This window comes from Microtus oregoni, unplaced genomic scaffold (assembly GCF_018167655.1).
Source record: "Microtus oregoni isolate MIOR12 unplaced genomic scaffold, Mior012 000128F_ref0000496, whole genome shotgun sequence".
NCBI lineage: Eukaryota > Metazoa > Chordata > Mammalia > Rodentia > Cricetidae > Microtus > Microtus oregoni.
In genome coordinates this window covers 688,784-703,791 of record NW_024544771.1, presented here as the reverse complement: position 1 = coordinate 703,791, position 15,008 = coordinate 688,784, and the positions used below count along the sequence as shown (strand labels likewise).

The following is a 15,008-nucleotide window of genomic DNA, read 5'->3' as shown; positions in this document are numbered from 1 at the left end:
CCCCCCACATTCTCCACTTGGATGAGGAAACCCAAGGGAAATCAAGACTGTCACCATCACCCAGCAGCAATGAAGAAACTCTGACACCCTTGGGTGTCCAGGCTAAACGTGCCTGGCATTCGGAATGACATAGTTGTCTCCCACTTCCCACTTTCCATGTGTCAGAGAAAGCTGACCCTAACAGATAGTTCCGCAACACTGTCATCTGCAAAGGCCATGTTCCAGAAACACAACCAAGTTAGAAGAGGGAAAAATCTCACAATATTTTAAGTTAAGAATTCTGTGGTGGGCCACCTTTATCTACCTTGGGGTACATGTGGCCTGTGGCCAGCAGGCTGCACAGCCAGTATGGACTGGAGGCATATAACATAAAGCCAGGGCCCAGCTGAGGATCACGCCCATCAAGTGTTACTACTGAGAAAACAGGGCCAAAGGTGACCTATAGCAGTGAACTCAAAGCAGCCAGGATAAAAATGAGCAGTCACCAACACACCTAAAACAAGGGACTAAAACAGAAAGCTGAGCAAAACAGAAGCTACAGAGAGAATCCTCTCCTGTGGAGAAAGCGTTCTGAAACATCAGCGAGATGCACAGCGGACCAGAGGGAAAGGACTGGTGAACAGAAAGACACTGAAACGAGTCAGTGTGTGTCAGAGACAGAGAAACAGACAGGAAAGAAGACAGCAGAGCTCCAAGGACTTGGGGGGTAGAGGTATAAAGCAACCTAACATTCATGTCAGTGGAGTCATAAGAGAAAGACATTAGAACCGCTAGCTGACACAAACAAGCTGACTAAAACCCCTAATACTAATACAAAAAGAAAAAGAAAAACTTTAAATCTACAGGTTAAAGACAGTGAGCAAAACTCAAACAGATAAGGCCAAATGAAGAATCACAGGGGGTACAGTGAAACCCCGAGTCTCTGTCAAATGCACGCACAATCCAACTTGGTTCCAGCCACTCAGCATATGTCTAGATGGCCAAAGGATAGCCTTCACCCATTACAGCATGGGACAAGACTCCATTCATGGAGGAACAACAAGAAAAGCAGAGACACAACTTGGAAGTGTCAAATGGGACACATATAATGCAGGGAAGTCACTAACTCCCCCCATCCCCTGCCCACCTTCAGGTCTAAGGACAGAAATTTCCCTGGTGGCAGGATATCTCAGTGTGTAAGAGACCTCTGTAAGAGTCAGGATCACCCACGCCAGTTGCACTGACCATGGGCCAGGAGCCCACATCACCTTTAGTCTAGAGCAGTTGTGTTCTTGTGTGCCCCAGAGACGTGCAGGTTTGGGGCCTTATGGTAACACATAGCTTGGCACTGCTGATGGCACAAGTGTAGCACAGGAGGCAGAGTACATCTATCTACAATAACTCTGCCATGGTGGACAGAATCCTGTAGGTATGCCAGTGACTATGAGGACAAGACACCTGGGCCTAGAGACCTAGCAACCTACCGACTATGAATTTGTGACGAACTTGGGCTTGGCTCGCCCTCTAGTGTTCAAAGAGTAGTGCTACATCAGTCCACTTCAGGTCAGCCTGGTCTTGTGGATCATAATTCTCATTCTAGAAAGAGAGGCACCAGCAAAGTCAGTTTGAAAAGATGAGTCATGACTCCTTCAGTGCCCAGGTGAAGTTTCACACCAACAGCATCAAGAGCCTTCAATAAACTAAGACCTTGGGTGGGAATACTGCCTCAGCCATTAAGAGCACTGCGGCTCTGCAGAGGAGCTGAGTTCAATTCTTAACAGCACATGGTGCCTAGTGACCACCCTTAACTCCAGTTCCAAGGGATATGATGTCCTTTTCTGACCTCTGTGGACACTGCACACACATGCTGTGCACATATATACATGCACATATACACATTAAATAGAAATATTAAAAAAACAAACAAGGGGCTGGAGAAATGTCTCAGAGGTTAAGAGCACTGACTGTTTTTCCAGAGCTCCTGAGTTCAATTCCCAGCAACTACATAGAGGCTCACAACCATCTGTTATAAGATCTGGTGCCCTCTTCTAGTCTGTAGGCAGACATGCAGACAGAAAACTGTATGCATAATAAATAAATCTTTAAAAACAAATGACAACAAAAAACCTCAACGTCACCACCCCCCCTCCCGAACTCACTACATCATAACAAGGTGCCAGAAACTGACCACACTGTAATCAGTATTGAAGAAACTACAAGAAAACTCAGGGGAAGAGTCACAGGAGGACTCATAGGAGGACTCACAGGAAGATTCACAGGAGGACACACAGGAGGACTCACAGGAGGAATCACGGGAAGACTCAGAACAACTGTTCTAAGGAAAGCCAAGGAGCTCAGAGGAAGCACAGATAAACCACTCTGCACTCTAATATGGGCACCTGAGAAGAGGAAACAAAAACACAGAACTCTTTGAGCAACAAAACAAAACAAAATCCCACACACAAAGTGAAAAAAAAATCGGTAGAAGGTATTAACATCTTGAATGGTCAAATACAGGAAGGAATTACTGAGTTCAAGGACAGACTATTTGCAAACAGTTATCTGCAGAGAAAAGTGAGGTGTGATGAAGGTAGCTCACAGGAGCTTTGGAATAGCCTTAAAAAGCAAATAGGTACGCCAATGGGGGCGGGGGGAGGTTGGCGGCAAAAAGGACCCGAGAATGCCATCAGGATAGATGGCCACCAAAGCACAGGTCTAGGAAAGCCAACAGTCATGGCGAAACAGATGGCTGGAGTCAAGACTTGCTGGAAGCACATCGCAAAGAGGTAAAAGGGAGATTCTCAAGGTCTCTCAGTCTCGGGCAGAATTTGCTACAGAAACTTTACTGCCAGGACAAAGCAGTGCAGGTCTTCAATTAGAAGGAGAAACTAAACTTCCAGAAACTTCCAATAAAGAATTCTCTATACAGCAAAGCTATCATTTAGAAATGAAGGGGCGGGGCTGGAGAGGTAGCTCAGTAGCTAAGAGCACTGGATGTTCTTCCAGAGGACCTGGGTTTGATTCCCATCACCCACATGGCTGTTCACAACTGTCTGTAACTCCAGTTCCAGGGCATCTGGCACCCTCACACAGACATGCATGTAGGCAAAACACAAATACACATGAAACAAAAATAAATTAATTTAAAAAAAGGAAATGAAGGTGAAATCTCAAAAAACAAAAACAAACAAAAAGACCGAACTTCTCAGGACAGATCTTTCTTTTGCCAGGTGGTGGTGGCGCACACCTTTAACCATTGAGGAGGCAGAGGCAGGCAGATCTCTGTGAGTTTGAGGACAGCCTAGTCTGCAGAGCAAGTTCTAGGACAGGCAGAGCTATATAGAGAAACTCTTGTCTCAAAATACCAAAAGAAAAAGAAGAGTAAAGAAGGGATGAGAAGGTGAAGGGGATGTAGATGATCCCAGACAAGCCAGAGCAGAAAGAATCTATGTCGCCCAGATCTCCTGAGCTCTGCACAGGGACAGAGATGCTAACATTGTAAACAATGAGTACAAACCATTCATATCTTCAGAATAATTTTAATCCAGAACAAAAAACCCTGAAATAATAACTATTTTAGTAGGCTGAGATAGTCAACACAGAAAGATGCAAATATGATACCCCAAAAATGTAAATGAGGATTGGAGAGACGGTCCAGTGTTAAAGTGCTTGCTTTTGGACTGAAGTTTGGATTTCCAGAACACATGTAAATGCCACCTGTAAAGAGAGTGTCCCAGACCAGGCTGGCTAGCGAGACTAGTTGTATCAGTGACATCTGGGTTTGACTGAGAGGCCCTGCCTCATTGAAGAAGTAGAAGAACAACCCAGGGTAATTGCAAACATCAACCTAGGAACTTCAAATACAAGCATACACAAAAATGGAAAAAACATTTAAACGGGAGGAAGGAATACAAGGGCAGTTTCCTTACTAGTTTATTTTTGTTTCGGTCTTATGTTTATGATACTTAAGTTGAAATCATTTGAAAACAGCTTATATTAATGAAGAGATGTTTTTGTAAACCTCATGGTAAATGCAAAGATGCTTGAAATTGTTGACATAATCTGCATGGTCGGCGCTTTCCCCTCGCAGTGAACAGCCACACCATGCGTCTGGGAATTCACCCGAGTTTGTGCACTTGATCCCCACTCATGGTTTCTAGGTTCTTTATTCTATTTTATTTTATGTGCATGTGTGTTTGTCTGATCAGATATATAACATGTGTGCCTGGTATCCAAGGATGTCAGTAGAGAGTATCATATACCTTGGAGCTGGAGTTACAGAGAGTTGTAAGCTGGTATGTGGATGCTGAGAACCAACCTGGGTTCCCTGCAACAGTAGCCAGTGCTCTCAAGCACTGAGCCATTGCCCTTGCCTCAGCTCCTACATCCTTAATAAGCAGTGAGACAGGATCAGTAGAGACATGGAGAGTAAGAAGGGTGAGTGATGAGGGGCGGGTGACTTTGCCAGGCACAGTAAGCAATGTGAGGTTGTGATCATGACGCAGGGCATGACAGGGCCACAGAGCTGACAGGGAAGGAGACGGCAAGCCTCATCTGGATACCAACAGAAACAATCATGGTGCCAGGAGAGTGGCTAAATCACTGTCAAGCACCTTTTGGTGAGGGTCTTGTAGCTTTGGGCCTGGGAAACCAAACAGTTAAAAACCAAACCAAAACAAAGAACCCCAGAAGATTCCTTCTCCCCTTAGGAGGTAATTTCCAATGCAGTGCAGGACCTGCTGAGCCCTGCAGCACAGTGCTGCTTCAGAAGGAATCTGGATAGAAGGGTGGGTGAAGGCACTTACACGAAAACAATGTCCCCTCTTTTAGAGTACGCAGGAATGGCACTGGCTATGGTTGAAAATCCATATGAGTAAATGATGGCTTCTTCGGTCCTCATAAATTTTGCAAGGCGCTCTTCCAAATCCAGATGGACATCTATTTTACGGAAAAAGTAAAACAGTTACTCTTATAATTCTTTTTCCTTTACTAACAAGAGAAAAGAAGCACTTTAATAGTTTAATTACTGCCTCTTTCACCTTACAGATAAAATGCAATTTAAAAAATATTTATTATTTATGTCTGTGTTTTTGTCACAGCCCATGTGTGGAGGTCAGAGGGCAACTTTTGAGACTTCACTGTCTCCTTCCAACAGTTTAGTTCTGGGGGTCAAACTCGGTCTTCAGGATTGACAGAAAGTGTCTCACCTACTGACCCATTTCACCAGTTCCTAAAATGGAATTAGAAGCATCGACAACAAATCCAAAAACCTCTAGATTATAATAATTCTGGATCCAGAGTTCTTCTGAGACATGTGAGCTGAAAGCAATTCCCTGTCTCTAAGCATGGCAAATGGAGACCTCAGTTTAGCTATAGGCTTTTTTAGTGTTCCAGAAGCCCGGGAGTTAAGAGCTGATCGCACTGCCCTGGAGCAGTGACAGACCACGAAGCAGGGCCTTTGCCTCCTTACCCTCTGCGGTGGGAATCCCACACCCGACTTTACCTACCTTACCCACTTTAGCTTCCCTTGGCCACTTTGCTGAGGCTTTGCCACTTACACAAAGCGGCTCTCACACTTTAACAAAAAGACCTTTACACACTCTACACCAAGACACATTCAAGTGGCCTCTTCTCTCACAGTCCAGGCTAGCGCTCAGGTGTAGAAATGCCACCCCCAAGTACACCAGGGAATTCACGTTCACAGTACTGACAGAAATAGGGTTCTTGTGTAGCAGCAGCTTAAGAATGCTGGTCTAAGTTCACAGAACCACAGAGGGTATGTACAAAGGACCAGTGGGCACAGGAAAGGGAAGTAGAGGAGATCGCTATGGGTGGGTGGGGAGTGCTGGGACAGGAGGTTGAGGGAGGGAATACAGGGAGAGACAGCAAAGATGAAGGGTCACTTGTATGGAAACCTAAGACAGTAGAAGCTTCCTAAAATATATACATATATGAAGGTGATCCAAATGAAGCTGCCAAATAATGGGGAAGACAGAGTCCCAACTGGCTATCCCTTATCACCAAAATAAGCTTCCAGTACCAGGATTGGGTTACATCTAATTGAGTTGTTGGCAAAAGGGATCCCATAAGAATCCTCAAACAATCCAGGCTGTTGCCAAGACAAACTGACTGTAAGGCCCACTGCTGAAAATACCACCTACACAACTCATTGAACACAAAGACGTCTAACTGGTGCCTACATAGAGAGCCTCGATCCCCATCTTCCAGCATCCTTGGTATAAGAAGGTACTCTGCACACCACCAAAGGAGAATCTTAAACATCAAGCCAGCCACAAACCTCTGATCTACAGCCCTGTTCTGCCTATAAGATGTGCTAGGGCATTGCTAGCACAAAGCTTGTGGGAATAAACCAGCCAATACCTGACTGGACTGAAGGCCCACTCCACGAGATGGGACCCATATCCAACACCACTTGAGGGATTAAAAACCAGACATTCTGCTATACCCATAGATCAGTACCTTGCTCAGCCATCATTAGAGAAGCTTTCTCCTACAGCAGATGGGAATGCATACAGAGACCCACATGACGGCCATTCTAGGTTGTCAACTTGACTACATCTGGAATGAACTACAATTATTCGTTCCATGGGAGGGAACACCCGTGAGAGACTGATTGTTTCTGTTTGGTTTGAAGCAGGTGAATGCACTTCTAGTATTGCCCTTTGCCACCCCTTTAACCAGGGCCACACCTTCTGCCAGAAACCTTTACGAGGACATGGAAGAGGGAAGCATTTACTTGCTGCGTCCTTGTATAGCCATTCCGTCACTGGCATCAGAGCCCACTTCTTTGGGATTCCAGCATATACTGAAATGAAGACCAGACAAGGCACCCAGCCTCGTGGACTGACCAACAGTTAGACTGTTCACAGCCAGCCATTGTTGGATTAGCTAGACAACAGACCTAAGTCGTTCCAATTTCTATATGCATTCTGTAAGTTCCATTACTCTAGACAACCCTGACTAATAGAATCCACAAGCAGGCATCATGCGGAGATAGAACACTCAGCCCTAAATGAGGTGTCTCTAGAAAATCAGTCCCCTCAGGGCTCAGCGAACCCCAGGGAAGAGGAGACAGAAAGAATCTAAGAACCAGAGGGGACAGAGAACACCAATAAAACAAGGCTTCTAAATCAACCTGAACAAAGTTCATATGAACTCAGAGACTGAAGCAGCAAGCACAAGGCCTGCATGGGTCTGCACCAGGTCATCTACATATATATTATGACTTCCAGTTTAGTGTTTCTCTGATTTTTGTGCCTTCTCTTGGGATCTTTTCCTTCCGTTTGTTTGTCTTCTCCAACTCTAATGTGTTAGTTTTGTTTTATCTTACTCTATTTTATTTTACTATTAAATAATAAAAGTCTTTTTTTTTAAAAAAAAAAGTTTTGGTTTGTTTTTGGAGACAGGGTTTCACTGCATAGCCCTGGCTGTCCTGGAATTTATTCTGTAACCAGGCTGGCCTCATACTCACAGATCTACCTGTCTTTGCCTCCTGAATATTACGGTTAAAGTGTCATATTGTCTGGAGTCTGTTTGTTTTCCTATGAGAGACAGAAAGGGAGTGGGGATCCACATGGGATGGGAAACCGTAATCAAATGTATTACATGAGTAAATAAAAAGGGGGAAAAGAAATGTTGGTATAAGAGCATAAAATGTAATACTGAACTGACATATTTATTCACTGACATATTTAGTCAATCATGGCTCCTTAAGGGCTTTCAAATCAAGTTGGAGCCCTTAACATGTGCTAAGGAGAAGGACAACAGCCTTCAGAGACAGCCTGCCACCAACTGGCTCAGTCTTAGAGCTTCAAGGTCACTTTAAAATGAGGCATTCTGAGGAGAGAACTGGCAGTGTGAGCACCCTTTCCCATCTCACCACAGTGAGTTCACACCTGAAGGACCAGATCGGCTTCACCACATGCACTCAGCTCAGGGAAGGAAGCTGGTTCTGGCTCCTGAACACTAAGGGAAGACTCAGGGGCACGGAGGGGAGTACAGGCAGATCCCAAAGCAGTGGAGGAAGGAATCAGGGTGTGTCCACGGAGAATACTTTGGGTAATGGCCAGAACAAGACTACTCCAAGTGAAGGATGGCAGGGAGTGCCAATGGCAGATCCCAGATCAGCTAGATTCCTTAAAAGGTGCTAGACTTGTGAAAATAAACAGCAGCTCCCATTTCAAGCAAGCCGTGAGGCAGCATGCTTCTGGTCACAACAGCACTGTAAGGAACAGGAATGCACTGCCAACTGCCACAGTCAAATCACAACTATCAGTTCCTTACATCAACTGTAAATAAATGTGGCTTCACAGGACTCTGCCTAAGCTCATCAGCAAGTCATAGACTCAGGATATTAACCCCATGCAGAGCCTAAGGCAGGGGGCTGCCCAGCTTCTAGAGAAATGTCACTGGGAAAAGGCTTCAGGAAAACAATGGCCAGAAAGAAGAAAGCTATGAGGACTTAATAGCCGGTCACCCCCAAGCTACTGAGCACAGATGAGTCTGAGACATCTTCCTTCCCTTCTCTAGGGTCCTCAGCATCATGGCCTGTGCCTCTCAAGTCCAGGAAAAAGACCCCTGTAACTACAGCCCTGCTTCTGGCTGGGAGTCTACCATAACCTTCAGGGTTTAGCTGGTAGGTGGACAGTCCAGGCCACCAGGCCAGGGTTGACAGCTCTCATTTCTGATCCCCATTTCAGAACACAATGCAGGCTGTCACACTGATGTGTGATTCCCCTCTGTATGTTGTGAATACATTTTATTGCCATTGGTTAATAAAGAAACTGCTTTCAGGCAATGGCTTAACAGAGTAAAGCCAGGCAGGAAAACTAAACTGAATGCTGGAAGAAAGAAGGTGGAGTCAGAAGAAGCCATGCAGCTACCCGCAGGAGACAGACACCTCCACTGGAGGCTGCTGGCTGAAACTTTACAGGTAGGCCACAACCTTTTGGTGATGCACAGATTAATGGAGATGGGTTAGTTTAAGATATAAGAGCTAGCTAAAAACATGCTTAAGCTATTAGCCAAACAGTATTGCAAATAATACAGTTTCTGTGTGATTATTTCAAATCTGAGCGAACTCCGCCAACATCACACCATGCTTTGGAGGCAGATGCAATATTTTTACTGACTCTGAAAGGAATTACTATTGATTATTATGTAGGCTTCTTAGCTCTCCAGACTCTTGTACCGGTGAGGGATAAGACTGAAAAGCTGGACTTACCAGGGCTTTAGAAGAAGCACCTCAGCAACTGGAAAGTGTGTCAGCAACCTCATCACTGTGTACACGGAAGGCCACGCACACAGCTGCAGGAGAGCACGCTCATCACTGTTGTACACTGAAGGCCACACACATATACACTCTGGGATAGAGAACCCGAGTAATAAATTGATGACTTGTTTAGTTCCCAAAGTTTCAGAAACTGCAGTCTTTCCTTCTATCTGACAACACAGATTTTGGCTGGTGTCAGTCCAGCAGAGCAGGTTCTGTGATGGGTCAACAGGGGTAAGTGCAGAACTCGTTTCTCTTGATGTGAGCCTGTGGGTGAACTCCTCCCCACCCAAGGGAGGGAGGCAGCAGGAAAAACCACCAAGGGCATTTCTGTACTACTGATGGCACTGAGTGCAGATCCACCCAGGCCAGTGAGGCCCCAACTATGCATGGAGTAAAACCCAAGCACTACAGTTTCTAACTCATATCAGCAGAGAAGAGACCAGCACTGGGAGGTCTGTGCCCCCAATCCCTAAAGATTCTGATGCTTCAAGGTACTCCAGCCCTCCGAGAAACTGGGACAGAAGGTCCAACTACTGAGCTATCCAAAGAGCTCATGATGCAACCAGGACCCTGGGAGGTTCAGGCTGGGCACTCATCATTGGGTGTACATTCAGACAACTCTGAGACTGTTCCACACCTGCAATGTCTCCGCTGACAAACATGAGTAAGAGCCACGCCTTCCTCAAGGGACTTCTGGGAGGACAATCATTTAGCATGAATGAAACACTCAGAACAGTGCTGAGCACCAAAGTCTAGGAAAAAGCTTTTACTTCAGAAAAGGAAAGTCTGGTTATCCCTTATTTTCCAACAAAGTCACGTGAATTGATAGCAGTTAAAGTTTATCTTCTGTAGGGTCACTTGTCCAGCCTCATTTACAGTGAGGAAACAGCAACCCCCGTGGTTGTTTTCCAAAGGAAAGACTAGAAAGCAACCAACTTCACAATAGTTCAAATTCAATTTGCCATATTTTCTGTTAAGAACTTTGTATTTTTGTGTAAATACTATTCTTTTCCCTGTTTTTTTTCCCCCCTAGCTATCCGGGAACTGGCTCTGTAGACCAGGTTCACTTTGAACTCACAAAGATCCACCTGCCTCTGCCTCCTGAGTGCTGCGATTAAAGGTGTGCGCCACCACTGTCCATCCTAATAACTACTATTCTTAAAAAACACTCCAGGGCACCCGAGAAAGCTCCGCAGGTAACGGTGCCACCCACCCGCTGCCAGCTGGACGACCTGAGTCTGAGCCCCAGGATGCACATGGTGGCAGGGCAGAACTGACTCCTGCAGGTGCTTCCTGACCTCCTATAGGGTGTGGCACACACCCATGCCCAAACATAAACAAACAAGTGAAAACTCCTGAGAAGCAGAAGATATTAGCTTGTCCACTTAGCAGACAGAGGCAAGAAACCTCAAATTAAAGCCAACTTGAACAACTTAGTAAGACCTGCCTCAAAATAAAACTACAGAAAAGGGTGGGTATAGTGTTCACTGGTACAGCACATGCCCGGTATGTGCAAGGTCCTGGAGTTTAAGTCACAGCAACACACATGTGCACACATGAACACATGCACAATTTTTCTAAAAGTAAAAACAGCAGCTCTTCTGTATTCAAATGTCATGAAGAATGTTTCATATCCAGGACACCGTGGGATTCTTACTGAGATGCTCTAAGCTACAAGCCTGAGGACTGCTCCCCACACCTACAAAACCACTGTCGTATGAATGAAGTAAAGCAGCAGCCAGCCGATCTAGGAGTCAGAAGAGTGTGAGATCTTCCGGGCCCCAGCCGCAGCCCAGTTGACTAGTCTCACACAAAGAAAGGAATGGATGAAGAAAGGCACGGAATGTTCACTGCTGAGCAAGCCACATAATGATGCCTTTTGGTCAGGGCAAGACCATGAAGCCAGTGTGGATTACGTGTAAGTTACAGCTTCTATGTACCCAAACAGGAAAGCACTGGAACAAATAGTCACAGCCCATCCTCCTGAACACACAGGACCTGACTACCCCAGAGGGAGACGAGGTTCTGAGCTCTAAACCATAAGTAAGCGGGAGGGAAAGAGTCCAGTCATGACTTTCTATTTACTTGTAAACCACAATTAACAACATACATAGCTGTACAAAGTAGCAGATATCTTGTATGATTTGTAAACATATGTGTGTTGTGAGCTGGCCACTGCAAGAACTCAGTGTTCAGTTCCCTCTGCCTGTCTTCTGGGAGGAAGGCCACATTTATTCTAAAAACAGACAAACTTCAGCTTAATCACTGCTCCACTATCTGTCTTAATCATCTAACAGATATGTTATGACAAATGATAAAAAAAAAAAAGAGCATTAAAAAGCAAACAAAGTTATTTTGCATGTGTGTGTGGGGGGTACAGGTGTACCATGGTGCATGATCATGGTCAGAAGATGACTTAAAAGAGTAAGCTCTCTCTTCCTACCATGTATGTTCTAGGGCTCTACCTCAGGCCTTGGGGCTGGGCAGCCTGTGCCCTTACCCACTGAGCCATCTTGCAGGCCTGGGAAGATATTTGAGCAAGCAAAGTTACTTCTAGTAAAAGTACAGTAGCTTGTTATGGATTAATCGTCTATACACTGTTAAGATGTGTCTTTGCCAAAGCACCTTCTGATTGGTTCAATAAAAGATCTGATCGGCCAATAGCTAGGCAGTTAGAAGTTAGCTGGGACCTGTGGATTTAAAGAGATCACAGGGAAGACGGGTGCAGTGAGCAGTCAGCAGTCAGAGACAGAGGAGGCAGGAGATGCACATGCTGTGCTGAAAAGCGGAACTGCCACATGGCAGAGTGTACATAAGAAATATGGGTTAGTTTAAACAGAAAGAGCTAGTTAGCAACAACTCTAAGCCATCAACCGGGCATTTATAAGTAATAATAAGTCTCTGTGTGGTTATTGGGGGGAGCTGGCAGTCCCAACAAAAAACTTGACCTACAAGTAGAACACAAATTTCCACATTAAACCAAAGAAAGCTTAAAAAAAGGTTCCAAACACACAAAAATAGAGCCAAATGTGGCTTTCTAGTCTCACAGTGTCAAGGCAGCTGCAGTACAGAGATGACTTTCCCAGCAGCTGCCTGTGGGATGGAGTCAGCCATTGGCCCCCTTGCACTGGCACCATGTACTAAGCCTAGTCCCACCAGTGGCTGACACAGCAGTTCAAGATTCATCTCATGATCAGAAAACAATACAGATGCTCAAAAAAGACAGATCCAGACAAAAGAAACCTCTAAACGGTCACAGTGTGTTTAAAAAGGTACAGGGGCTTTGCAGAGAAAAAGACATAGACAGTCACAGAAAAAAAACTCCTTAAGAAAGGAGTAAAGTAATTACAGAGAAAAAAAAAGCCAGATAAAAATGGAAACTGCACAGGAGTCTGGACACCATATGTTGTTGTGTTGTCTTTGGAGTTTTTGATTGCTGATAACAAACAACAGCTGCTGAGAGACAACGATTGTGAATGGTTCTGGTTTAAACCAAAATTTAAAAATGTCTTGACTTCAAAATGGAAGTCAAAAGATGTGTTGCTTTGAGAAAGAGGTAGTGCTTCTGTTCCCACAGAAAACAAAAGACTGTGGATTCATTCAAGGTTAAAGATGATCAGGTTTGATAGAGGAAGACCCCCTGAAAAACCCTGGCTACAGACATAAAGAAATCTAGAAAAACTACAAGACATGTAACCTACTCAGGCATAAAACAACAACAACAACAACAACAAATCATCTTTGGCTAACTTGTGTACAATATACAGTCATACTTGTATTAATGCAGATATGTATGTTACCTTTAAAAGTTTATGTATTTTCAGAGCAAGGGCAGCAGACATCAATAAAATCAGAAGGCGCAGGTAATCCAACATCTCAAAATCACCTTCGCTGCAGTTTCCTCAATGTTCTATATCCAGAACAGCTTCAAGACTGCTAGGCGATATGATCCAGCCTCACAGACTACTCTAGCCAGACCATAATCCTGATTTTTTTCTCAGGGTTCCCCAAAAACTCTAGCACCACCAAACGACAGGAAGCAGTCTAGAGAAAAACAATGCCCACATTCCCAAAAGATGGGTTACGGCTGTTTGTTGTCATGGGGGGGAGGGTGTTTATAAATTGTTATTGATCATGGAACAAAAAAGCCACAAAACACCTAAACAGAAAAGTTAGATACAAGGATCACTTAATGAAAGAAAAAAGGGGATATGGTATAGAAATGATGGGATAAAAGGGTAGATTATTGAATCTACTTTAATTCAAAAAATAAATATTAATCTCAAAATCTTTTACATTGGTATGAATTTTGGTTTATTGGCATAAATTTAAAGTTATTTTGCTTACTGTATGTATATTTCTACTCTTTTTAGAGGCAAGCTGCTTCTGTAGCTCACTTAAAAATGTATAATTAAGAAATACAGGTTAGTAGTTAGCTACCTATAATAATCAAACTTATATTAGGTATGTTTTAAAGGTTAAAGAGATATACTTAGGCAGATGGTCTTCAAACACGACAAAGACTTATAGAATATGGCATTTAAAATGTTTTAATAACAAGGTTTTTTTGACAGTGAGACACATCTGCTCCTCGTAGCACAAATTTACTTCAGAAAAGATGAAGGGCACTGAAGAAACTCCATATGGAGTTTGCTTTCTTTATGGCAAAAGTTAGCCATTTAGGCAACAAAACTGCTCTAGCCTCAAATGCTAAGAGTATACTGTCCAAACTGGACCAGAAGGATGCAAAAGAAAGTGACTGCCAACATTGCCAAGACAAGGCAGAAAGTCCTTCAAAATTCCCTGCTTCTCAGAAATGTCTGTCAAATACATTAGGCCTGTAGGTCAAAGTTGGTTAAGCCAACATTACAGATGAACTTTGGGTGACCATCCAGTCTTCAGATGTACTTGTTATTAAGTAACATTACAGCCTTCTGGGGTCTTTGATAGAGTTAAAAACTAAATAATTAAAGTTTTCCTTAATTATGGTAAAAGGTAAATTAGGTATAAAACTTTAGACTCTAAGATAAGATAGATAATTTTGCCAAATACAAAAAGAACTGAATATTGTAACTGTAATTCTCACTTGGTAACTGTTTTCGTTGTACATAATTTGACTATGTTAAAGTTAAAAACCTTCCTTTTTAATTAGATAACAGGGGGAAATGTTATGGGATAATCATTTTGTATACCGAGAAGACGTGTCTTTGCCAAGATGCTTTCTGATTGGTTTAATGAAAGAGGTGATAGGGCAATACCTAGGCAGGTACAGGTTAGGTGGGATTTGGCAACCAAATGAGAGGACAGGGAAGAAAAAGAGTGGAGTCATGAGGAGTCACCAGCCAGAGACACAGAGGAAGCAGGAAATGAACATGTCCCGGTGAAAAAAGGTACTACTGCATGGTGGAGCATGGATAAGAAATATGGGTTAATTTAAGTTGAAAGAGCTAGTTGGTAACAATCCTAAACTATAGACTGAGCATTTATAATTAACAATCACTCTCTGTGTAGCTACTTTGGAGTGGGTTGGTGGGACAGAAGACTCTGCCCACAGTAATTTGTTCATTATCTACAAGTTAAGAGACGATCTACAAGGCAGAGATCGTTGAAAACAGATGCCCAAATGATCACCAAGGAGGGGAAAGTATCAAATTAAGAGCAACCTTTGTGGGCATAGGGAAAGTCTAGAGAAGAGGCGGCTCCCCACATCTGCTATAGGGAAAGTCTAGAGAAG

General features: G+C 43.8%; 1 protein-coding gene across 1 annotated transcript in view; it reads right to left on the bottom strand.

The window, feature by feature from the left end:
- LOC121444498 (serine palmitoyltransferase 1) overlaps positions 1-15,008 on the bottom strand; it is a 44,868-nt gene that overhangs the window by 16,452 nt on the left and 13,408 nt on the right. Inside the window, exon 6 of the mRNA XM_041646311.1 lies at positions 4,785-4,917. Coding sequence (XP_041502245.1) covers positions 4,785-4,917 — 133 coding nt within the window. The remainder of the gene's footprint in view (positions 1-4,784; positions 4,918-15,008) is intronic.